The sequence below is a fragment of the Tachyglossus aculeatus genome, chromosome 12 (assembly GCF_015852505.1).
Source record: "Tachyglossus aculeatus isolate mTacAcu1 chromosome 12, mTacAcu1.pri, whole genome shotgun sequence".
NCBI lineage: Eukaryota > Metazoa > Chordata > Mammalia > Monotremata > Tachyglossidae > Tachyglossus > Tachyglossus aculeatus.
Genome location: NC_052077.1, coordinates 21,370,304 through 21,396,914, shown reverse-complemented (window position 1 = coordinate 21,396,914; position 26,611 = coordinate 21,370,304). Strand labels below are relative to the sequence as shown.

At 48.1% G+C, this 26,611-nt stretch overlaps 2 protein-coding genes across 3 annotated transcripts in view; one reads left to right on the top strand and one right to left on the bottom strand.

Moving 5' to 3' along the window:
- The window catches only part of LRBA (LPS responsive beige-like anchor protein), a 634,690-nt gene that overhangs the window by 341,906 nt on the left and 266,173 nt on the right, over positions 1 to 26,611 (top strand). For both annotated transcript variants that reach the window (XM_038755081.1, XM_038755080.1), the window contains 2 exons: positions 3,442 to 3,588; positions 6,188 to 6,324. In XM_038755081.1, the coding sequence (XP_038611009.1) occupies positions 3,442 to 3,588; positions 6,188 to 6,324 (284 nt within the window). The remainder of the gene's footprint in view (positions 1 to 3,441; positions 3,589 to 6,187; positions 6,325 to 26,611) is intronic.
- On the bottom strand, positions 11,237 to 12,316 carry MAB21L2 (mab-21 like 2). Its single transcript, XM_038755082.1, has one exon. The coding sequence runs from the start codon at positions 12,314 to 12,316 to the stop codon at positions 11,237 to 11,239; it is 1,080 nt and encodes a 359-aa protein (XP_038611010.1).

The following is a 26,611-nucleotide window of genomic DNA, read 5'->3' as shown; positions in this document are numbered from 1 at the left end:
TATGCCCAGAGCGTTTCTGCACAAAGATGAACCGGGCGGCAGAGTGAAGCCGGGAGAGACAGGAGGATGGGAGATCAGAGAGGAGGCTGATCAATCAGTCAACCAATCGTATTTATTGAGCGCTTACGGTGTGCAGAGCACTGGACTAAGCGCTTGGGAAGTACAAGATGGCAACATAGAGAGACAGTCCCTACCCAACAGTGGGCTCCCAGTCTAAAAGAGGGAGACAGAGAACAAAACCAAACATACTACCAAAATAAAATAAATAGAATAGATGTTACAAGTAAAATAAATAAATAAATAAATAAATAGAGTAATAAATACAGAGATTGACCTCAGTGCTGGAGGATTATTCTCTCTCCTCCCCCGGGGAAAAGGCCCTTGTTATCACCAAGTTACATTAACGACAACCTCATTGGCACCTACTCAGCCCTCCCACTGCTATTTGACTGTTCACTCCTCTCCCCAGGCATCTCTGCTCCCTGACCCCCCCCCTTAACAGTTCCACCCTACTCCAGCACATAATAGTTTGTATCTGCTGTCTCTGACATCATTATCCGCCTATTTTATCATTGCCATTGCATGTTAATCATAAACTACCCTCTGTGATGCCATCACCCCTTTCTAGACTGTGAGCCCACTGTTGGGCAGGGACTGTCTCTCTATGTTGCCAACTTGGACTTCCCAAGCTCTTAGTCCAGTGCTCTGCACACAGTAAGTGCTCAATCAATCAGTCGTATTTATTGAGCGCTTACTGTGTACAGAGCACTGGACTAAGCACTTGGAAAGTCCCAAGTTGGCAACATATAGAGACGATTGAATGAATGAAAAGGTGATCAGGTGGTCCCAAGGGGGGCTCACAGTCTTCCTCCCCATTTTACAGAGGAGGTCACTGAGGCCCAGTGAAGTGACTTGCCCAGAGTCACACAGCTGACGAGTGGCGGAGCCGGGATTTGAACCCCTGACCTCTGACTCCAAAGCCCGGGCTCTTTCCACTGAGCCACGCTGCTTCCTCACCCCCTCGTCCCCCTCTCCATCCCCCCCATCTTACCTCCTTCCCTTCCCCACAGCACCTGTACATATGTATATATGTTTGTACATATTTATTACTCTATTTATTTTACTTGTACCTATCTATTCTATGTATTTTATTTTGTTAGTATGTTTGGCTTTGTTCTCTGTCTCCCCCTTTTAGACTGTGAGCCCACTGTTGGGTAGGGACTGTCTCTCTACGTTGCCAACTTGGACTTCCCAAGCGCTTAGTCCAGTGCTCTGCACAGAGGAAGCGCTCAATAAATACGATTGATTGATTGATTGATGGATTATGCCCAAGGCCCGGCCGCCCTCGGGCAGGCACACGTGCAACTTTCTAGACTGGGAGCCCGCTTCTAGACTGGGAGCCCGCTGTTGGGTAGGGACTGTCTCTATGTGTTGCCGACTTGGACTTCCCAAGCGCTTAGTCCAGTGCTCTGCACACAGTAAGCGCTCAATCAATACGATTGATTGATTAATAATAATAATAATAATAATGTTGGCATTTGTTCAGCGCTTACTATGTGCAAAGCACTGTTCTAAGCGCTTGGGGGGATACGAAGTGATCAGGTTGTCCCACGTGGGGCTCACAGTCTTAATCCCCATTTTACAGATGAGGTAACTGAGGCTCAGAGAAGTTAAGTGACTTGCCCAAGGTCACACAGCACACGGCGCCCCCTAGCGTTGGGAGTCGGGCCAGGGCGCGCGCGGCCCCGTGTCCCACCCCAGCCGCTGAGGCGCCGCCCTGCTCGGGGCCTGCTTTTGTCAGGCGGCCAAGGAAGTCTTCTCTCATATCATCATCATAATAATAATAATAATAATAATAATATTGGTATTTGTTAAGCGCTTACTATGTGCAAAGCACTGTTCTAAGCGCTGGGGTAGGTACAAGGTAATCAGGTTGCCCCACGAGGGGCTCACAGTCTTCATCCCCACTTTACAGATGAGGGAACTGAGGCCCAGAGAAGTGAAGTGACTTGCCCAACGTCACACAGCTGACAAGTGGCGGAGCCGGGATTTGAACCCACGACCTCTGACTCCAAAGCCCGGGCTCTTTCCACTGAGCCACGCTGCTTCCCCCTACCCCATCCTGCACCCTTAGGGGAGCAATTGGCCTTTTTAAATCCCGTCACTTAGGCCTAATGAATCAATCAATCAATCGTATTTATTGAGCGCTTACTGTGTGCAGAGCACTGTGCTAAGCGCTTGGGAAGTCCAAGTTGGCAACATATAGGGACAGTCCCTACCCAACAGTGGGCTCACAGTCTAGAAGGGATTCGGATAACTTTGAATCGGGCCCCGGCACCAAGACTGGGGGGGGGGGGGGGGGGGGGGGGGGGGGGCTTTTTCAGTCAATCAATCAATCGTATTTATTGAGCGCTTACTGTGTGCAGAGCACTGTACTAGGCGCTTGGGAAGTACAAGTTGGCAACATATAGAGACAGTCCCTACCCAACAGTGGGCTCGCAGTCTAGAAGGGGGAGACAGGTTTCCCATTAACTCCGAGAACTGCTGCTTTGGTACCCCCTCTTTGCTTCCCCTGGAGGATTTTAACCTTTCAATAAGTGAATGAATAAATAAATAGGCTGCCGCCTTCCTGTGTGTCATCTCGTGTGTGTGTGTGTGTGTGTGTACAAATGACCACTACGCCCCTTTCTTGCTTTTTACCTTTCCACCCCCCTCCCCTCGTCCTTAGTCTGATTTGGACTTTCTCCCCCATCTTACCTCCTTCCCTTCCCCACAGCACCTGTATATATGTATATATGTTTGTACATATTTATTACTCCATTTATTTATTTTACTTGAACATATCTGTTCTGTTTATTTTATTTTAATATGTTTGGTTTTGTTCTCTGTCTCCCCCTTCTAGACTGTGAGCCCACTGTTGGGTAGGGACAGTCTCTCTATGTTGCCACCTTGTACTTCCCAAGCGCTTAGTACAGTGCTCTGCGCACAGTAAACGCTCAATAAATACGATTGATTGATTGATCCCCAAACGCAGCCCCCTGCATCCTTCGGGGAACAATTGTCCTGTTTAAAGCCTGTCACTTAGGCCTAATCGATTCGGATAACTTTGAATCGGGCCCCGGCACCAAGACTGGAGGGGGGGTGGGGGGGAATTTTTCAGGTTTCCCTTTAACCCCGAGAAATGCTGCTTTGGTACCCCCTCTTTGGTTCCCCTGGATGATTTTAACCTTTCAATTAGTGAATGAATAAATAAATAGGCTGCCGACTTCCTGTGTATCATCTCGTGTGTGTGTGTGTGTGTGTGTGTGTACAAATGACCACTACGCCCCTTTCTTGCTTTTTCCCTTTCCACCCCTCTCCCCTCGTCCCCAGTCCGATTTGGACTTCTGGACTGATAGACAGCTCTGTTTTTTTTCCCTCTCTCTTTTTTTCTCATTTCAGCTTCAGATGAAGATATCCTTGCTAAAGGAAAGCAGTCCATCAGGAGTCAGGCCTTAGGAAATCAGAACTCAGAAAGTGAAATTCTCGTGGAAGGCGACGATGATACCCTGTCATCCGTTGAAGAGAAAGACTTGGAGAATCTAACCGGTAACTTCCAAGAGTAGTACAATAGACCTACAACCTCACCAGCCAATTTACCTCTTCTTCTTCTTCTTTTTTTTTTTCTTTTTGGGGTCGTTCATAAGGGCTAGATCTCTCCGGGTAACCCTTTGCTAGACTTGTGTGTTCCCACGATGAAGTTAATGAAAGGGCGTTTCTCCTCAGATCCTCACTCCCTATTTTTTTTCTCTTGTCTTGTAAAACCTGTATAAATCCACATTTCTTTGCTGGTGGGACTTCTTTCTTAAGGTCAAGATTTAAAAACAAAAACAAACACCCGACAACAGAACAAGCCCTAGGGCTTATCTAACCACTGAAAACATAGGGCTGTAAGTGGCAATCTAGGTAAGTGACTTGCAAATAAAGCTTCAGGGGGCTTTTGTCTTTGATGTACAGATGTAAAACGTACCCTTGCACTAACGCCTAATGGCTCCTTTTATACGTTATATTATGAATTACAGTGACGCCTTTAAAACAGCTACTTCTCACTACACCCTCCTAGTACATCTTTTGTCGTTCCCCCGTGGAGGGCGGGGGCGGGGTGGGAGGGGCGACGAACACGAAAAATCCTAGTTCAGTTTTAGGAACCCGAATAGTTGATTCAGATTCACACCGTTTCTTCCCCAGTGAGTTTGCAATAAAAATAGAAGTAATTGGGTGTAATGGGCAGGATTTGAGCAGTTCCCCGACTTTGAAGGGACTGTAACAGGAATTTCCGTGCATGGAATATTCCCATTTCACTAAATGGCCTTGGGCCTTTTTAGCTCAGGCATCTCTGTAAAGCAAATAAAATAGGTTTGTAGAGCTACCGACTGGACCCTGACTTGCTACATTATAGGAGATTTGGGCGTTATACAGAATCTTTCATTTTGCTAACTTTAGTTAAATGGGAAAGCCTCTAACATGATTATTTCCCTACTCCTTTGACTGCATTCCATTTGTGATGCAGTAGATGATGTAGCTTAATACAGAGCCATGTACTTCTCAATAAAGTAATATAAAGATAATTAGAACACAATGCTTTGGGGGAATTTATTCGGGGGGGGGGTGATACTGTTCATCTCCATCTACACTCTCCTTCACTTCCTCCTCTTTTACTGTGTTTCTCTTCCTGTTTCTAGTAATACATTCATACTGTAATAGAGGTGAAAGGGGAGTTTAATTATATAATCTTGACAATGGCAATAGGATTAAGAAGTAATCCTCACTAATAAAGTGGTGTGGGATAGAAATGAAGTGGAAATTGTCAGGGGTCTTCTACGGGACCTGGGCTGCCCCAGCTCCTGCAACTGTCTGCTCACCCTGTAATTGAATGTCTGAGAGTGATTGAAAAAATGTTATTTCTCCTCTGGATTACATGCTAATGTACAGAGGGCAAAGGGAGACAGCAAAAGAACACATAGCTGCTTATTTCATCCATTTGTGGGGATGAGCTCTGGGAAATCAGGCAGTTCTGCAGCTATCTGCTGCCCATCTGCAAACACAATGTATCTGTACATTGGGAATAGAGGGCAAAGCCTGCTCCGATCTCAGCAGAGCATCTCCTCTATTGTCCTACTGGCACACATTAAGATTGATGCGAGATTAAAGACCATCACCCTTCTAACAATCGATGGAAATGACAATTCATCTGAATTTTTTGGCAGTTATTCACCCATTGATTACCTGAACGCGTGCACCTCATTTCTAGGCACTATATTAATTCAGAATTGTCAGTGCCACTCTCCCGCTTTCAGATTTTTTCCCCCACTCACAGGGATTTTTCAACAATCAGAAATTAGCACGGGGATGGCAATTTTAATTTACCAAAAAAAAAACCCACATCAGGCAGAGAAACCTACAGATAGATCGAGTATCATATTTTTCTACGAGTCCTTTAGATAATGGGCCGTACCTTTTAGATCTGTGGTGAGTCCATTGTTTTCAGTAGCAATCTGATTTGTCTCTTTGATAAGCCCTGTGGAGATGTGATTATTCCAATAAAAATTCATTCAGTTGGAAACTAACCCTCCAGCTGTTTACTCCCCGAGTCCCCAAACTATACCAACGCGGTATCAGGAACCATTGAACAATAATTAACGGTGGAAAGGACCGCGAGCGAAAGTAGCATTTTCGCAATTCTTTTCAATCCCGAGAGTCTGGATTTAAATATGAGAGCGTCTCCCCCTTGCAACGGGGAAACTAAGGGCCGGGCGAAAGTGCCCGACGTCGTCATGTGGGTTATCTTCATGGGCCCGGGTGTCCCCTGCAGCCCTCTGCTCTCACACCGCCTCCTTTGCAGCTTTTCCCGTCCTACTCGCCTGCGGTTCGCTTTTCCCAGCCGAAATGTCAGGGATGGGATCTTAGCTCTCCTGCTCAAGTTTGCCAGGCAGAGGCCCCATTCTCTCCAGCATCGTTAATAGTTTAATAATTGCTGGGCTCTCGTCTCCCGACTTTCAAGTTGTTCATGAAAGAGGCGGGAGGAGTTGGGCCGGGTGGGGGAGGGAAATCAGAGGTAAAACTTGAAATCTGCGGTTGAACCTGTGCGTTAGTGTGTTGAAAAAGTCCCCGCATATTAGTGTGTTAGTTTCCTTTTCTCCTTTGGCAGGGCCGGTCAGCCTGAGTACCCCAGCTCAGCTGGTGGCTCCCTCCGTGGTAGTGAAGGGCACTCTTTCCATCACCTCCTCCGAACTCTACTTTGAGGTGGACGAAGAAGAGCCCAACTTGAAGAATATCGACTCCAAGGTAGGAGGAAGTGACCTTCCCATCCCCCCACGAGCCCCCCGCCCTTCCTCATGTCCATGTTGGCCTAAGCGATGGCCTAGTGATTGCTCTGCTTCCAGGTCTTCCTGGTTGTGCGAATCACCAACCAGTTACAACAGCGAAGTTCATTGAGGTGTAAAAACTACTCCCTTCTTCCAGGTCGGGTGTTAATTAGCCGGCGGGAGTGGGTGGGGGGAACAACACCCCGAGGAGAAATTTGAATAAAGAAGCCCGGGATCCCCGGGGCGCCGAGGACTTCTCCGAAATTCAGCGAGATTGTGAACCACAATTATTTGAACTTTTGCTTTCTCGCAAAGAGTATCAGTCTCCCCTCTAGCTTTGTTTCTCGGACTCGGTAAACTCCCCCTGGGCGTACCTGTTTTCCATTACCTGTAACATTTTTTTACAAGGCGCCGCGTAATTCCCCTCTACTTAAACCAGAAGGTAATTTCCCCGTTAAAAAAGTATTTGATTGCTTTTCAAGGCCACCGGACTCTGTTTCACAAAGTTAAGGCCATTGGGGCGGTCAGAGAGCCAGAGGGATTGTTTAAAATGAACTTCATTTAATGAAGTTCCAATTTGTTGGAACTATTGTTGCCAATTTGTACTTCCCAAGCGCTTAGTACAGTGCTCTGCACATAGTAAGCGCTCAATAAATACGATTGATGATGATGATGATGATGAAGAGGAACTGGAAAATCTACTTTCCTAGCGGGAACTTTCATATATAAAAAAAGTAAAGGAGTGCATTACGAAGAGCCCAAGATATAAAGAAAGCCAAGTGTCCCCAAACCACAGACGACAGATATTTATCGTGCCTTCGCCGGGAGGGGAGGACGATCGTCGGAAGTAATAGGGGAGATCTGTAGTTTAAAATGAGATGTAAAATAGTTTTATTAAACGCGTTCCGTGGTGAGAATCCTGCGTTTTAAGCTCGTGACCGGGGCATCAGTTCCGGTCTTGCTGCCGTTATGATAGTAGTGTGCAGAAGAAGAGTTCGACTGATCCAGTGTTTGATTTAGCCGGCTTTTTAACATCGGAATTTCCTCAACGAGGAAGACGTGTAACTGTGACCCAGAAAGATACGATCGTGTGCCAGAACCTGGATACGTGTCCCTGAAATTGTATGATCATGTACGTTGATGCAGTGCCCCAGCGCTTAGTACAGTGCCCGGCACATAGCTTAACAAATACCAAAATCATTATTATCATTGTTTAGCTGCCTTTGGCTTGTGAAAGCGGATTTTAGATCTTTCAAGAAAGGCCATTTCGCTGCGGGTGGGCGGTTACTGGCGTTTCTTCAGTCCCGAATCTGCCTGCGCCACAGCGTTTGGCGAAGGGTTGGGGATTTGGAGAGGGCCTGACAGTTGACGTGTCTAAAGTCATGCTTGAGTGTCTGGTCAGGGTGAAGTCGTCTGACAGGTCAACTCGAAATGAGTCGTGCCTCCTTCTCTGGTAGCATAAGGCCGGAGTCGTGTGATGTTTTGGGATGGGGGAGGGAATTTGGGAAGAGAAGAGTGATGATGTTTTCTGGTTTACGTTCACCGTTCCTGCCCGGCGGCGTTTTATTTTCATTTCCTTGTTTTTCGGACCCACCTACTGTCCTACTACAACAACTTGTCCAGTTGATGAGGACGGGAGCCATTTAAAATGATAAAATAACCAAACCCCCAAACTCCCCCGGAGCGTCCCTGCGCTAGAGCATTGGAGTCATTGGTCGCTCATTAATAACTACACGTTGCGATAAACAGAAATCGCTAAGGGGATGTGGCATACGACCTTTTATAGTTGGGAGTAACGTAACGGGTGAGCTCAATTGAAGCAAAAGCGGGAAGTTGCAAATTTAGACCAAAGATAGAGGCTGTGGATTTTGTTTTTTTTTGGCTTAATCACTGAAGATTAAGCTGCCCAACCGCCAGTGATTGTGTTTTGTGTTGTCGTTGTTGTACTTTGGAGTCGAGATGGGGACAAAGAGTAAATATGTTGCGATATAAATATTTCAAGCTGGAAAATCACTTATTTGGGATCTAGGCAGCCACATAGAGTACGTTCTCCAAATCTAGAATCCCGTAGTGGGACTGGAGGGTGTATAACGAATGAGGCCATCATCAACTTGATATTTTCACTTCCCTCAGTTTGTCTAAACTACGGGGAGAGAAAATGTTGTGACGAGGGTTTTTGCTTTTTTGAAACCAAGCCTGCCGTAGAGATAAGATCAGAATGGATAAGATCAGAGTTTCTATTCCTACCTCAAGACTGTTTTTACAAGGAAACAGTAGTCTTTACAAGCTCGGAGTTAAACCCACATTTCAGTCAAGGAATCAAGAAGGATACTCTGGCTAGCACAACCTTCTTCCCTCCCTCCTTTCTCCTTTTCCCCTCTTCGTTTTCCCAGGAGGCTTTAAAAAATCGACTTTAGGGTCCTTCTTTATAGGTAGCCGCAGAAAATCGTAAAAGTAGAAACTCCAGTGTTTGCAATCCAAAATTAGAGCCGTGTTAATGTGCAAGTACGAGGTGTGAATTTCGAGGGGGGGGGGGGGGTTGGTGTGTTTTTTTTTATAGTGTATCCTAACTTTCGTTATATCGGTTTGACCAGTTTGTCAATTTGCCTAATGCCCGCTGATGCTTAGCGGGTCGGACTCGAAACGGCTTTGCGGATATGACTTTACTTTCTATAACGCTTGATAAATGTTTGCTTTCTTACCGATATTAAACGAAACCACACACCCCGCAGACACTCAAACCCGCCTGTCCTAGCCAAAATCACTAGCCTAAAAGCTTGAGAGGTTCACTTCCGATCCCTCACCCCAACAATCGATTCAAAAAGGGACGGAAGTACTTCTGAGATCGCAAACTCTTGGAAGTTTAATTTTTCCTATGCCAAAAAAAATAAGGATTGGGGGAGGGCGGCAGAGGTTCCTATTTAAATGACTCCAATCAGCTTCAGAATGTTCCGGGATAGGCCAACGATCAATTAAATGAAATACAGGACAGGCTGATTTAAACTTGTCAGGAAGAATTTTGCCATCCCCCGCCTCCTTAACCCTCCCTGCCTCCAACACCCCCCAAAAAGCCTCCTCAGCAATTAGATGCGACTCTGTTGGTGGAAAAATAAAAACACCCACTCTCGAGGCAATGTGTTCTTTCTTGGTGCGGTTCCTTGACATAATGCCGAGTATATTATTATTTACTTAAAAAACAGTAGGAAAAAAATCGAATGGCCGCATTAATTATTCAGAGCAGATCTATTAGTGTTTTCTTTGCATTTCAATGTCAAACAGGAATTGTTTGTTTTTAGTTACGGGGTCAGAAAGCAAGTCTATGAATTTTTTATGGGAACGAATCAGTTTACCAATTAAGGCTGAGATCTATTTTTTGACTGCGCTTATCTGTCTTACTGTAGTTGGTCTGAAAAACTATGTCTCACGTCGTCCTAAAACAACGAGTTAGGGAATGATTTCAAGGCCAAGTAGAGGATTTTGATCATCCGCGCTCTTCGAATTTCAACGGACTCTGGCCCGATAACGAAGTTGCCAGTATCCCGTAAATCGTTCAGCTCGGACTTCGGGTTTCATTCGTTCAATTCAGTCGTATTTATTGAGCGCTTCCTGCGTGCAGGGCACTGCACTAGACGCTTTCGGCCCCTCGCCCAAACCTTTCGATTTGTCCAGTTCCTATTTCTTTTCCACCACCCGACCCGCATCGATTCTAAAACACCGCGCGGAAAGTCACCGTAAAGTCAAAGTGATAATATTTTTTATTACCGTTTTCAACAAGTCGTCTTGGTGCGGGGCGGGGGGGGGGGGGGGCACATAATCCGACGTTGGCACTGAAATACATTTAACGCGAGGGAACGTTTTTTTTTTTTTTGGAAAAGGGACGATTTGTACAGGGAGTTAAATAACGGTTTTTCTTTTCCACGCGGGCAACCCGAGGCGAAAGCGCGAGAAAGGAAGCAACGGAGGGAGGCGAAGGACCCCCACATCGATGGGGAAAAAATGTACCTCGGGGCTCGGGGTCGTCTGGAGTCCGACGGCTTCTTTAGCGTGAGCTGTTGGGTTGGGGAGAGAAGACGACGGGTTGCGTTCGGTGTTCAGAGGTGGTGGTGGTGGTGGTGGTTTTTCTTTGGAGGGCCGCGTCCGAGTGGGGCGTGTGTGCGGGTGGGAGAGGGCTGTTTTTTCCAGGCTTTTCCCCCCACCGTCGGTGTTCAGAGGTGGTGGTGGTGGTGGTGGTGGTGGTGGTTTTTCTTTGGAGGGCCGCGTCCGAGTGGGGCGTGTGTGCGGGTGGGAGAGGGCTGTTTTTTCCAGGCTTCTCCCCCCCCGGCCTTCCCTTCCCTTCCCTCCTCCCTATAGTTTGTCCAGACTCTTGGGATTGGTGAGGATCTCCCTGGCCAGCCTCCAGGTCTGTTTGGCGGCGCTTTCGAGGGCCGAGTGGGGCTTGCCCTGGAAGAGGTCGAGGTTGGGCAGAAAGTAGTGGGGGCAGCGGCGGCACTGGAGGCAGGAGATGAGCTGCAGCAGGATGCCGTTGGTGGTTTTTCTTTGGAGGGCCGCGTCCGAACGGGGCGTGTGTGCGGGTGGGAGAGGGCTGTTTTTTCCAGGCTTTTCCCCCCACCGTCGGTGTTCAGAGGTGGTGGTGGTGGTGGTGGTGGTGGTGGTGGTTTTTCTTTGGAGGGCCGCGTCCGAACGGGGCGTGTGTGCGGGTGGGAGAGGGCTGTTTTTTCCAGGCTTTTCCCCCCACCGTCGGTGTTCAGAGGTGGTGGTGGTGGTGGTGGTGGTTTTTCTTTGGAGGGCCGCGTCCGAACGGGGCGTGTGTGCGGGTGGGAGAGGGCTGTTTTTTCCAGGCTTTTCCCCCCCTCTCCTCCCCCTCCCCGGCCTTCCCTTCCGTCCCCCGGTCCCTATAGTTTGTCCAGACTCTTGGGATTGGTGAGGATCTCCCTGGCCAGCCTCCAGGTCTGTTTGGCGGCGCTCTCGAGGGCCGAGTGGGGCTTGCCCTGGAAGAGGTCGAGGTTGGGCAGAAAGTAGTGGGGGCAGCGGCGGCACTGGAGGCAGGAGATGAGCTGCAGCAGGATGCCGTTGAGGCGGTCGCCCAGGCAGGCCTCGTCCCAGTCGGTCTCGCGGGGGTGCTTCTCGCACTCGTAGAGCAGCAGGGTCTTCATGTGGTAGTTGTTGAGCGGCTGGGCGGGCAGGTCGAGGTGGCGGTCGCGCAGCGTCTTGAGCAGCGACAGGCACTTGTTGCGGCAGCCGCCCAGGAGCAGGCGGTTCTCCGCCTCGCCGAACTGCAGCACCCAGGCGTCGCTCTCGGCCGAGCTCTGCTTGCCGGCCAGCGAGTAGCACTCCTTGGACAGCAGGTTGAAGCCCTCGGCCTTGACCTCGGCCACGCGGTTGGGGCCGGGCCAGGGGATGTGCGGCAGGGGCCACTGGGCCGCGCTGCGGGGCCAGATGCCGGTGCACTTGAAGGCCGGCGTGATCTGCACCACGTAGCGCTCGCGGACCCGCAGCCGCACCTCGCTCGTGTCGGCGATCATCTTCACCGCGTCCCGGTAGCTGCACTTGTCCACCGCCTGGGCCACCAGCGTCTGGAAGCGCGAGCGGATCTTGCGCGCCGACAGGTAGCCCGACGCCGTGATGAACTCCACCCACAGCGACATGCTCCGCTTGCGCCCGTCGCTCAGCTTCAGCACGGCGCAGCCCGGCAGCGAGCCGTCGTCCACGAAGTTGAAGACGCCCATCTGGTTGAGGTAGAGCACCACCTCGAACTCCGTGGGCGACACCACCTCCAGCCCCTCGTAGCGGGCGTCGATCTCGCTCAGGGAGCTGATGAACCGCGGCTCCTGCACCTCCACCTCCTTCAGCACGTCCGACACCACCTTGCACACCTCGCGGATGGTCTTGGCGATGGCCGCCTTGCGCGCCTGGCAGCGCTCCGTGTAGTACTTGTTCAGCTGGTACACCAGCTTCGCCTGGGCGGCGATCATGTTGGGGCACAGGTCCGGGCTGTACACCGGCGGCTCGCAGTACGCCGAGGGATCCAAGGCTCACGGGCGGGGGGGGGGGGGGGGGGGGGGCGGCCGCGGCCCCGAGGCGCGCGCGCCCGCCCGCCCACCCCCGACCCCGACCCCGAGCCCGAGCCCCGAGCCCTACCGCTCGCCCGAGGCCCCGGGAGCCCGGCCGGGGGGGCGCAGGGAGGGCCCGCTCTCTCTTCCCGTCGCGCCCCGGCCTCCCCTCCCTCTCCGGGGGAAGGATCGCCCGAGGGGTCCCTCCCCGAAGGATCGCCCGAGGGGTCCCTCCCTCTCCAAAGGAAGGATCGCCCGAGGGGTCCCTCCCTCTCCAAAGGAAGGATCACCCAAGGGAAGGGTCACCCGAGAGGTCCCTCCCTCTCCAAAGGAAGGATCACCCGAGGGGTCCCTCCCTCTCCAAAGGAAGGATCACCCGAGGGGTCCCTCCCTCTCCAAAGGAAGGATCGCCCGAGGGGTCCCTCCCTCTCCAAAGGAAGGATCACCCGAGAGGTCCCTCCCTCTCCAAAGGAAGGATCACCCGAGAGGTCCCTCCCTCTCCAAAGGAAGGATCGCCCAAGGGGTCCCTCCCTCTCCAAAGGAAGGATCGCCCGAGGGGTCCCTCCCTCTCCAAAGGAAGGATCGCCCGAGGGGTCCCTCCCTCTCCAAAGGAAGGATCACCTGGGGTCCCTCCCTCTCTAAAGGAAGGATCACCCGGGGTCCCTCCCTCTCTAAAGGAAGGATCACCCGGGGTCCCTCCCTCTCCAAAGGAAGGATCGCCCGAGAGGTCCCTCCCTCTCCAAAGGAAGGATCACCCGACGGCCCTCCCTGAAGGATCACCCGAGAGGTCCCTCCCTCTCCAGAGGAAGGATCACCCGACGTCCCTCCCTGAAGGATCACCCGAGAGGTCCCTCCCGCTCCAAAGGAAGGATCACCCGAGAGGTCCCTCCCGCTCCAAAGGAAGGATGACCCGAGGTAAGGGGGCGAAGGAGCCAATCCGCCGCCGGACCGAGCAGCAGTGGCCACCGCTCTCCAGGCCCAACTCAACGGCGCCTTCCCCCCCTACGCGGGAGCCGACAAGACAGGCGGGGGGGTCGGCGGCTGGCGGGGGCAGTCCGCCCTCCGCCCCGGCCCCGGCGGGCAGAGGCGACGAAGGCGAGGAGCCCCGAGAAGGAGCGGCTCAGTCCATGGCCCCGAGCGCCGTCGGCGGGCGGTGGGGGCGGCTTTGCCCCCTCCGGGCTGGGCCCCTGGGCTCCGAGGCGGGCGGGCTGCCCGCCGGGGCCGGCTTCCTTCTCTTCCTCCCGGAGGCCTCAGTCGCTGTGCCTCGGCCGGGCTCCTCCGCTCTCTAGGTGCAAGCGGCCGCCAGTGGCCTGAGGGTCATTTCTGGTGAGTGGATTGCGAAGGCGGTCCCGCGCGGAATCGGTTCGCTGCCGACGGGGCCGTGGCTGGCGTTGCATCTGGGGTGGAGTTGTTGCACCCCAAGCTTTGCCTCCTCCTCCTCCTCCCTGACGGTGCACGCGGAGACTGTCCCCCCCCCACACACACACACACACTGACTCCTGCTCCAGCTGGCTCTCTCCTCTTTCCTCCCTCCCTGCTGCTGCTCTCTCACCCCCTCCTCTCTACTGACATAGGCGCGCACACACATGCAGCGGCTCGCCCTCCCTGGATCTCGGGGTTTGCGGGAGTTGTTTAGTTTATGAATGGTCCCAGGGCCCTCGTGAAGAAGGCGGAGCTTCGGCTCCTACAATCGCCGGCGGAGCTGTCAGTGCGGCAGCCAATGGCTGGGGAGGGCGTCGTGCACGCTGCCAGCGGGGCAGTCGATCAATCAATCCATCAGTCGTATTTAGTGAGCGCTTACAGTGTGCAGAGCACTGGGCCAAGCGCTTGGGACGTACAAGCGCCGTGCACGCTGCCAGCGGGGCAGTCAATCGATCATCATCATCAATCGTATTTAGGGAGCGCTTACTGTGTGCGGAGCACTGGACTAAGCGCTCGGGAAGTACAAATTGGCAACATATAGAGACGGTCCCTACCCAACAGTGGGCTCAATCGCTCAGTCGTATTTAGCGAGCGCTTACCGTGTGCAGAGCACTAAGCGCTTGGGAAGTACAAGTTGGCAACATTTACAGGCCCTACCCGACGGTGGGTCGAAGGAGTGCGGGGGACGGAGAGACAGAGGACGGGCACACAAACGCGCAAAACCCGCACCCTCTCCTCCCTCCGCCTCCTCTCCCATCCATCGCAGGAGAGGAAGAGCGTTTGATCCGCCCTCCCCATCCTCCCCCGACATGGCTGGAACAGCCAGAGGGGATGGGGGTGCCCAAAGATGCCCTTTAGGTACTCTTCAACCTCACGCAAAAACAAGGTGCAGTCACTCTGACTCGTAGGCCAGAATGTGGAGGGGCAGAGGGGAAGGTTTGATGGGTTTTTTAAAAAAAAAAATCCTCTTTTTCTTTCCGCTCCCCTCGTTGTAGAGGTCTAGCTCAGCTTTTGGTGTCAGGAGAAAGGCTAAAAAAGGGCGCGCGCGTTCTGCTGTGAACAGAAATCTCTTTTCACCAATTATAATCTGAGACGGTGAAAGTGGCGTAACCGTAGGGACAGGATAAGGCTCCATATTTTAGCTGATACTTTTGAAGTTCATCTGGGCCAGAAAGCTTTGTCTGTTTCAAAAAAAAAAAAAAAGAGCGTCTTGGAGGAATGATCTCCGGCCGCAGATGTTGTGGAAAGTGATGTAAATCCAAGTATGTACAGTGTAACTCGGACCTCGATGGAAATCGTGAAAACTATTAATGCCATTCAGCGTCAAAATTATAAGGGAAGGCGGTGCGCTCTGTCTAATTTGTTTTTAACGAGTAAGGGGCTAATGGAGTAGTTTTACGGGTTTTTCGAAGGCAAAAGTCGACTTGTAAAATGTCTATCTTTTCCTATCTGACTCAGAATTAAAAGACTTTACCGCTGCCCTAATCCATTTTCCGTTATCGATTCCAATGCAAGCGTGCGAAGCAGGTTATGTTAGGATGCAGTTGTTGCGCGTTCAGGTGCTCACGAATCCAGAAGTTTTGTGTGTTCCTGATTTGCGGACTAACTCATTTCTGCCATAAAACTCCCGAGTATGAGTAGTGGATGGATTATTTTAACCTTTAAGCGTTTACCTGTTTTTCTAGTGCATTTAAGGATGGAAAAAAACCCCCTCAAATCGGGCCGTTCCTTGTATCTTAAGTCATTTAGTTCTAGTTTGTAGAAAGAAAGTGAGTCGTCAGACTTAAATTCCAGGCGTGGTTTCCCGAGGTTCATTAAGGTGATGGTTGGGCACGTGTATTTCGGCCCGATTGGTGTTTCTGCCTTTCTTTCGGGGCCAGATATCCGCGGCCCGAACCTGCGCAACCGTTCAGGGAAAGATCGGGGAGAGAGGCCTCGGTTTCCCCTTCTTTCTGGGACGGTATTATAAAGTTGGCGGACAGCGGCTTGAGGGTAGGAGGCGAGCCCGGTGATGTGAAAGTGTTGCTAAGGCTTTATTCCTTTCTTCCCTTCGCCCCAGCCTCGGGTTGAGGGGGGCACACACGTGTGTGGGGGGTGTGGATGTGGGGGTGGTGCTCCCAACGGGAGCAGGGCCCCGGCGCCTGGCACCGTTTTGCCCGGCTCCGTTTGCCCAGCCCTTTTTCCCCGTCCTGCTCGACCAGCGGGAACGGGACTTCCCCACCTGATTCGCCCAGTTGGGAAAGCGAGAGATTTGGCTTAGCCGAGGTGGAAGGGGCGGTCGGGCCCCCGAGGCGGGGCGAGCCGGCCTGCCCGGACCCCGCGGCCGGCCCCGGGCAAGGAAAGGGAAGGGAAGGGAAAGGGAAGGGAAGGACCGGGCAGCCGCCGCCGGGGCTGGTCAGCTCCGCGGGGCCCGGCCCGGCCCGGCCCGGCCCGGCATGGGATGGGCTCTGCACACAGTAAGTGCTCAATAAATACGATTGAATGAATGAATGGGGATGGGGGGAGGCTCTCCAGCTTATTCCGACCTTCCCTTCCCTCTTCTCTTCCCTCCCTCTTCTCTTCCCCCCTCCTCTTTTCCCTTCCTCCCTCCTCTCTTCCCTTCCCTCCCTTCCCCCTTCCCTCTTCCCTTCCTCTTCTCTTCCCTTCCCCCCTCCTCCCTTCCCCCCCTCCTCTATTCCCTTCATCCCTCTTCCCTTCCCTCCCTTCCCTCTTCCCTTCCCTTCCTCTTCCCTTCCCCCCTCCCCTCTTCCCTTACCTCCCTTCCCCCTTCCTCCCCTCTTCCCTTCCCTCCCTCTTCTCTTCCCTTCCCCCCCTCCTCTCTTCCCTTCCTCCCTCCTCTCTTCCCTTCCCTCCCTTCCCCATTTTAGACTGTGAGCCCACTGTTGGGTTGGGACCGTCTCTATATGTCGCCAACTTGTACTTCCCAAGCTCTTAGTACAGTGCTCTGCACACAGCGCTCAATAAATACGATTGATTGATTGATTCCCTCCCGTCCCTTCCTTCCTTCCTTCCTTCCTATTGCCCTTTTACTGTGTGCAGAGCACTATACTAAGCGCTTGGGCAAGGACAATGGAACCGTAAACCTAGAGAAGCAGCGTGGCTCAGTGGCAAGATCACGGGTTCGGTAGTCCGAGGCCGTGGGTTCTAATCCCGGCTCCGCCACTTGTTTGCAGCAAGCCACTTCACTTCTCTGTGCCTCAGTTCCCTCATCTGGAAATGTAAGACTGGGAGCCCCACCTGACGACCTTGAATCTACCCCAGCGCTTAGAACAGTGCTGGGCACATAGTAGGCGCTTAACAAATACCATCATCATCATTATTATTATTCATCTTATTACTAGACAGACACATCCCCTGGCCACAGCGAGCTTATGGTTCGTATTGGGGAGCATCTGAGGGCTCAGGCCTCCTGCTACCCGCCTGCTTGCGGGCGAGCGAGCGGGCAGCAACAGTCATCATCCTCATCAATCGTATTTATTGAGCGCTTACTATGTGCAGAGCACTGTACTAAGCGCTTGGGAAGTACAAATTGGCAACATACAGAGACAGTCCCTACCCAACAGTGGGGTCGGGGGTTGCGGGGCGGGATGCCAATCCCGTCGCCCAGGCCCCAGCAGCAGTCCCACCCTCCGCCGGCCCCCCAAAGCCTGGCTCTTCTTCCCCCAGCTCAGCGGCACAACAATCACCCAGGCCGGGGAGCGGGGGAGACGCCTCCAGCAAGCCCCGCCCCTCCCACCCCTTATGCTTTGGGAACCCGCCTAATGATAAAACGTTACTAATGTTTTGATTTAAAAACAATTCATTACCAATTTCCCCCGTCCCAGGTCGAAGCGCTGGTAAATAATAAATCAGTTAAACAAAGCCGACTTGAATTTATTGCCCCGGCGCTAATTAGAAACATCGTCCGAGCAATAAACTTAAACACTCGCAGCAAATAATGCCCCGGCCGGCCCCTCTTCGGCCGCCTCCGCGGCCTCCCTTGCATTAAGGGCGGCTTCCTCGGTGTGTCTGCGGATCCGCTTTTCCCCCCAGATGAATAATTGAAGGGGGGAGCCGTATCCGAGGAGGCCGTAATTGAAGAGCCCTTGTCACCTCTGCTTTTATGTCTGTTAGTCTAGAAGTCCATCAGCAGCCCCTTGATGGGGTATTAAAATCAAGTGGCAGCCCCTTCTGCAGGAGATACTGTATTCTATTAAAAGGGCCGAGAGAGAGAGAAACTCTCAAGGCTAAAAGCCACTTGAAGTCTTCAGACCGATTGATCTGTATTCTCCCGTTATAATCCGTCTCATCATACTTGAGTTAATGAGGCAAGGGAGGGGGGTGATCTGATGGGCCTTGACAAATTCATTAGGGAGGCTGCGGGACATTTTATTTGACTGTTAAACATCTTGTTTGTTTGGTTTAGGCGGTGCCAACATCAGCATGCGGCTGCCTGGAGCAGTAGCGTGTTGCTATCGAGAGCTTCTGCAAAAAGGGGCTGGAATCAGGGGATGGGGCAGGGAGACTATTGTGCTTTGCTTTTATTTATTTATTTGAATGGCTCAGGGAGCCATCTCCGCCTGCCTGCCCTTCTCTCCCTAGGCAGACTTTATTAGGAGGCAACCGTATCGTGTATGAAGATGCCCTTGCTCCGAGGATAAACACGCTTTTAGTACTCTTGAATCAGAATTGTTCAGAAGCCCCCCTTTGGAAATTCCAAAGGCGCAGCAGGATGTTTTAGGATAGCAATGAGGCTATTAAAGATCCACTTTAATAATGGTGTCTCTAGAAGGACGCATTAAAATTCCAAGATCACGCACGGTCCATTTTTATCGGATCTTCCTTACTTTGACTTTTGTTGCTGCATTTAAGGTGGACGGACACTTTGTGAATCGAAAACCGTTGGAATGTGGAAGTGATTAACGGTTTTGATAACAGAAAGCAATTCAGTGTATTAAAGTGAAGATGTACGCAATTTCAGACCTGGAGTAACTTTTCGATGTTTTAGAACCAGGTGTTCTCCAGAGAGAACAAAGTTGCATTTTCTGGCGGTGTGGAGTGTGCAGCTACTAAGAAGGGCTTTCCATCCCAAAGCGTTGGATACCTTTCCAAGAGGGAATTATTTGGCTTTCTGCCTGTACTATTGTTTTCAAATAACATTGCAAAACTTGCAATTTATGTGCACATGTAGGATGTAGTAGTGTTTTCTGGAAATCTGGCCGTGCACATCGTCAGCCTCTAAAAGCTTTGTAGAAATAGCGCTCTGTTTCCATTTATAGAAAAGCTGTATGGGAAAAGAACTAATGTCCTCTGCCTGTCATTTTTATACATTCCTGCACTGCTGATGAAGCTTGAATTGCTGCAGGGAATGTATGGATTTGAAAAGATACGATTGGGTAGAACACGTTATGTTTCTCAGCAGCAAGACCAAGCTAATGACTGAAGTAAATGCTTTGTTTGAATCATTCATTCAGTCAGTCATATTTATTGAGCCCTTACCGTGTGCCGAGCGCTGTACTAAGCGCTTGGGAGAGTACCGTACCACGGTACGTGATATTTATTGAGTGCTTATTGTGTGCAGAGCTCTGTACTAAGCTTGGTAGAGTACAATGCAGTAGAATTGGTAGACACGTTTCCTGCCCACAAGGAGCTCACAGTCTAGAAGGGGAGACAGACATTAAAATAAATACATTAGGGATATATGCGTAAACGTTGTGGGGCCGAGTAACTCTAGCAGGTATAATCCTGTTTATTTTTCCAGAGAATACAGTGTGTATCTAGTTGAAAAACTGTGGGTTTGGTTTTGTTATCTGCTGATCTGTAGTAAGAACTGTATTTACTGAGTTAACTGAAATGAATTCTTTATTGGATCATACCACAGAGACTTGAAAAGTAATTTTAATTTCTATGGACATCATCTCTATATTTCATTTGCTTTTAGTGAGCAGTGCATAGATCTTCTTCTCTGTTTTAAAATGCCAAAATAACTGAATTATTGAATTTCCTTTTAAAACCAAATATTATTAACCTGCCCATTATTATCTATCTTTTCTCCTAACTTTGGGAATGTAAAACCTTTCTGGAGATATATGATTGTTGAATGTGGTAAGGATTGACTCCTTTTAAGCCACATATTCTTTTAAATGTGATTTATCAAGGATGGGACTTCTTTTTTATTTCATACACAAAGGGAAAAATCAGCTTAGAACTCTAGACCTGGGGTAAGAAAAGCAAAGGAGAAAGTAACCGGAACAGAATTTTGACTTGCTGGATGATGACATTCAGCTAAGCAACATTATTATTTAAACAGCCAGAAGACTTTTTCTGATACATTCTGGTAACCATTATGATTCCTAAACCCCCAAAAATGTTTTCTGTTGTGTAATCAAATTCCCCAAACCATGGAAGTTGTACTTACGGTAAATACTGTACCAGTTGTTGTTGCAGTTGGTATTCTGGATTTCAACTATTCATTGCAGGTTTCCTTTAGTAACTGTATTCAGCTTCTAGTCAAAACAGCTAATCTAGTGTTGGAACAACTCTTTGTTTTTTCATGTTTTTTTTAATATCTTAACCACTAAATTTATTTGGATTCCAAGTCATGAGCTGTTGATTTTTCTTGACTACTTTGGAATTGATTTAATGGACTAGCAGGCAAAGGCAGCAGGTATTATCATAGTTGCCCAAAGTCAGGCTAACATTCTCTAGAATGATGGCAGATGCATTTATCCTGTTTTTTAAAAGCATAAATTCTTTGAACCCTTTTTTGTTCTGTTTTGATTATTACTGCAGTGTGAATCTAGGGATGTTTAATAATAATAATAATAATGATGGCATTTATTAAGCGCTTACTTTGTGCAAAGTACTGTTCTAAGCGCTGGGGAGGTTACAAGGTGATCAGGTTGTCCCACGGGGGGCTCACAGTCTTCATCCCCATTTTACAGATGAGGTAACTGAGGCACAGAGAAGTTAAGTGACTTCTCCAAAGTCACACAGCTGACAATTGGCGGAGCCGGGATTTGAACCCATGAACTCTGACTCCAAAGCCCGTGCTCTTTCCACTGAGCCACGCTGCTTCTCTACGTGGATGAAGATGTTTGACTCCAGTTGTATTGCCTATAATTTATAACTTTGACTAGTTTGCTCTTTAAAGTAACTGGGTAATTGAAGTAATTTCAAGTGTAATTTCAAGTCCTCAAATGCAACTGTTTTCTTCCAAGTACCTAGTACAGTGCTCTGCACTCAGTAAATATTACTGATTGATTGATTGGCGTAGTCTGAGAATAAGATATATGCCAGGCTTTTGTCAGTTATAACTACAACTTGAGGTAGTAGAACATCATTTAGTTGTAATGATGTATTTTCTTACCTGACAGGGGTGTTTGAGGACAAAATGAGATCAATGATGTAAAGAAAAAAGGCTTGGAAAAATGAAAACACTATATGGATTAAAGATATTCCTATTATTGTAAAAGGATACAGTGGAGGATATGCATACCAGAAGTATTGTGGTATGCAGCTTCTGACATGAAACTTGAAAATAAAAATCGTTGCACTAACAAGAAAACCCAACTGAACGCTTTTTTTTAAAAATAAACATAGGTTAGCATTTTCCAGTAAGAGGCATAGAGTGAATTGTGCATTTTCATAGGACTCGTTTTTATTATTCTCACTTTATTGATGAATATATATCTTGGTTCATTCAAAAAATGGCATAGCTCTTCTTGCCATTCCCCCCCCTTAGAGTTCAGTAGGGAACTATTTTACTTTAAAAATCAGAAATTTCATATACGCAGAATTCTCTACTTTTGATTCATTTTAGAATGGTCATTCTCTAACATTATTTATTAGATACCTTTAGTTTACTTCAATTGTAGAATTCTTAAATTCATATTCTCGACCTATACCTCATATCAGGCACTTAGTACAGTGCTCTGCACACAGTAAGTGCTCAATACATACGATTGAATGAATTAGTTTAGAGTAAATGTACATATGTGGGCATACGGAGCTGAAAAATAGTTCAGTATACTTAATGAAGTATTTAAACAAAGCTTGTGTAGCTAACTCTTGAATATTCAGGGTGAGATCATCAGTTTGTGCATTTTCTGTGACCTTTGCATTTCTTATCCTCTCCTGATACCTTCCAGTGAACATTTCACTATTCATCAGTCCCAGAGGGTGGGCAGAGGAAAAGAGAGGTGAAACTCAGAACATCCATTATTGCTATTAGCAGTTCTGGTGTAAGGCTTGGTTGACTGGGAATGTTAAAAACACCAAATAGATTTTACTCTCCCTTATTGATATGGAAATTGAGAGTTTACTCTGGTTAAATATTTTAAATAGATCCATCAGTGGCATTTGTTGAGCATTTACTTTGTGCACAACACTGCCAAGTGTTTTGGAGAATACATTGCAGTTGGTAGACAATGATCCCTGACGCCAAGGAGTTTGCAGTCTAGTTGCGGGAGGCAGATGTCAAAGCAAATTACAGGATGGGAAATTCAGGTGGAAGAGAGGGTTTGGGAGGGAAGATGAAAAAGTTCCGTTTGGGACATGTTGAGTTTTAGATGATGGCGGGACATCCGGGTAAAGATGTGTTAAAGGCAGCAGGAAATTGCAGTCAGCGGAGAGATCGGGGCTGGAGATGTAGCTTTGGCTGTTTTTAATGTGTACCATGTTATTTCAGGCTTATGTTCAACAGCCAGGGCATCAATTTTTAGTATGCTTTCATCTTACAAATTGTTACTCAGAATGTTAATATTTGTGCAGCCCTAATCACTTGTTTCTTACCTCTATTGCATTTTCCTAAGAGCCTAGTAAAGTACTCTTCATAGGGTGAGTACTCAGTTAATACTTATTGCTTGATTATTTTGATCTTAACAAATCAGCTAATTTTAATGCTCTTGAGTTTACTTCCAGATACACTCAGTTCAGCCACAAAATGTGTTTTCATCTCACACATTAGAAAATATCATTCCGATCATGTGAGACCTTTTGGGTACAACACGATGTATATTGTTCAAATAGAAGGTTTATGTGCCTGTTTGTGGCATTGGACACAGTGCTACAAAATGAATATTCCTTATTGGGGAGTTCTTTGGGAACAGAACCCCCATGTTATAGGAGAATTGAGGGCATGAGTAAGCAACCTATCTTCTTACTGTAGGGCAAATGGTTTTAATATCAGGCACCCAATTTTGGATTATAGAAGCATTGTATTATTATTATTATTTTTTTGCGAGAGCTTATTGGGAATATGTTGTTTACTTTTATTGTATATCCCACACCTATTTCAGTGATCTGTACACAATAGGCTTTTGGTGAATGCCACTGCTGAAAAATATAAACCGTTAATAATTTCAGTGTGAGTATACAATGTGGAATACAATTCTTTTTTGTGAATTAGTGTGAAATTTATATATATATATATTCAGATATGTATTCATATATATATATATATATATATATATATATGGAGAGAGAGAGAGAGAGAGAGAGAGAGAAAGAGAGATTCCTACCACAGAGGTCTTTTCCACCTTTTTTGACTTTTATTACGTACTGAACACGTGGGCAGCCAAATTGAAATAATATTTAGTAATCTAAGGGTTAGAAACTTTTCCTTTTCTTTGACCATCTAAAGTAAAACTAGGATGTGAAACAGCTGTCTTGGCGTATGGTTATCAAAGTTCTGCCAATCTGTTTCTTTTCTGCATCTTCCCCTTCTATCTCCCTTTATTATCTGTGGATCCCAAGGAATCACTCTTATTTTCTAACTGGTTGTGTCTGCATCAGAAGGCTGGATGGGTGGATTGAAATGGGCCCTGGATAGAGTGAAAAATCTTTGATCTATAGCTATGACTGTTTTCAAGTGATTTGCTTGCTGGGGCTGGATACTGTCCATGCTCTTTCACTTCACTATCAGATAGGCACACAGAAAGGACGTGACATGCTACCAGATGCATAGTTAATCATCACATTGGGTTTGTAAAGAGATCCATCCATCCTCAGTTAAATCTAGCATTTCTCACTGGTCTTTTCTGTGGTTGGAATTCCTTATGAATTGTAGTTCTTTGAAAATAAATTTAACGGGCCAAATTTGGAGTATGCCGTTGCACGGCGTGTTCTTGAGTCTGTTATTCTGTGCTGCAGTCAGGCTCATCTTCAAAAATGGCTCCTTTCGCTGTTTTCACCTAATGATATCGGTACCCCTTGCACACATTAGTGTGTGATCTATCGTTCTCATATGAGGTAGAAAGTTGAAGCCTCCCTGCATGATACAGTTGGGAAAAATAAGCCTAAATTAAAATTTCCTCGTGCTATACTTTGCAGAGCATTGAAATAGGCCACTGATGAAAATTCTTCCAGAGAGGAAATTCTGCCTATCTTGCTGCCCCTCTTTAGTTTAGTTTTGCGTAAGTCTGAAAAAGCAACAATTCACAGCAAATCATCCCAGGTCATAGGGGCCGAATCCAGTGACAGGCTTGTATTAAGTAGTTGCTTGGAAGAAAACACAGCAAAATACTAGCGACTGATTGATAGCAGCTGGATCTTCAAATAGGCAAACTAAGCAGGCAACAGTGGCCTTCCTAATATATACACAAGAGCCATTGGAGCATTTGATGGCAGTAGTCGTGTGAAGGGGGCGAGTGTGGTTTGGGAGGTGGGTAGGGGAATAGTATGTATGCAAGAGGGGGTGAGAAGAAGCAGGTACTAAATTCTAGGAACCCGGGGAGTTTATGTCATTTTCATCTCTTGAATCGTCATATTGGACAATTCCATGAAGAAAATAGTAGACTAAAAACACCAGTTTGGGGAGCTGAAGGAAGTTCATGGTTAACTGGCCTAAATGTTGAATGGGGTTGGTCGCTGTCCTCCTGACCGATGCGTTGCCTCCGTGTTGGCATCTGTAGCCATTACCTTCTGCTTATTGTTTTCAGGTGCCAGATCTGTCAGGGTAGGGATTCACAGAAAGAGTGAGGATTGGCCCAAGGTTAAGAGAAGAGGGGTTTTTCGACCATTTCTTTATATTTTTCCATGGTCTTTATCAGAAAGTCTGGTAAGCGTAAACGCGTTAACACTTTTCTTTATCAACATTTGCCATTCTCTGTTTATATTCGGGATTGTCAGAGGTATCGAATGAGGGTAACTTGGTAAGAAAAGGTTCACCACCTGTACTAACCTGGGTGTCTCTGCACCCCGTGGTGATGATTCTGAAAGGAGACACTACGTTAAAATCTAACTGTTCTCTTTGAAAACAGAGTCACCGAGGGAGCTTTACATCCAAATTACATATTTGTTCCAGAAGATGCCTTAAAACCGGCTTGGTTGAGTCGTTTTTATTCACATGTCGTGCTTTCTGGAAGCCCCGTCATTAATGGGACCAAGGTGACTACCGAAGGAATCGTTGCCGGGCACCCTGTGGGTTTGCAGAGTGCAGACTTGAAAGACCGAGGGTTAGAAATGCGTGGCTATTGGTGAATTTATGTTTTATCTCACTCCACTTGAGAATTTATGGGAAGGGTAACTTAAGGGTGCTGGAGTTGTGTGTTCCAGGGCTTGCCCCTACTGATAACACCCTTGTTGGCGTGAAAGTGCAATGCAAATTATGACAGTTACAACCTTCTGTTTTGTTTAACCTGTCAGTGGATTTCCTGGCTCAGCGCTGAGGGCAGTGGTGTGTTCAGCTAGTCCATATTCACCCAAACTTAAAAGGTCAGGTTTCTACAGGCCAGCCTAGTCAAAGCCTAATTGATGAGGAGGGCAGGGAGACAGAATTTACTGTTCTGTTGGCTAGTTTCATATCGTTAGGTTGTCCTGAAAGCATCAGGCAGTCACAGCCCCTTTCATGTAAGTGCTGACCCTAGACAGGAGCTGACAATCAAAGGAGGCAGCCACAGGAACCGGTGCAAGTAGGCTATTGATTTTTCAGTTAGGTCTAAGTAGTTTGTAGTATGGGTAATGGGTGACAGAGGCAGGTATGTCATTATCAATGAGCTCCAGAACAGTAGCGACAACCTTCCCTCATATTTCCTTCAGCACTGACAGTAGGCATCCGGAGGTGGTCAATAAATCGCCTAACCTTTTACTGACAAGTGACTCGGAGGTTCGAGGGAACGGGTGGGGGGTGGCGCGAGAGTTTCCGAGCTCAACTTGTGTACTTGAACTTGACGTAGATGCAGTAAAAGGCATCGACTATGCGCTGTTTTTGCCTCCCTGGGGAACGTTTTCGACCGGGCACCCAAGTCCCAATTAAGATGGCAAGCCTGTATCATTTTGAAAATCCGAACCCACACCGATACGCTCTGTTTTTGAGACCATCTGAAGACATTTAATCAAGAATAAAAATTGAAACGGGTTGGCTCCAACGTAAACACATTCTGCGGGGATAATTAGGTTAGCTTACCATGGCATGATTTTTGCTTTTACTTTAGCCTAGTTCTGCATTTAATCAAAGGTAAACTTGCCGCAGCAGTGCAACAATCAGAGGCTGTCATTCAAATCTACTTTTAATTTTGTTTCCTCTCATCTTGAATTTCATCAGTGGGGAGCTTTACTATATAAGGAAAATCTAACTCGAACTGTTTGTGAATCTGACATAACGGGCAATCGAACATTTGTTACTAAGACCCCAGATATTTTTGCTTCTTATTTATGTGTAAGCCAACAAGGAGGATGAAATTTTAATGATTAACATTTTGTGAATTATGATTTGTGTTTGAAACTAAAATGAGGTGAGACTGATTTTCTTTTAAAAGAGCACTTCATATGGGTGTTTTGTTGTAGTCGTCTAAATGGATGCAGTTGACTTTCAAA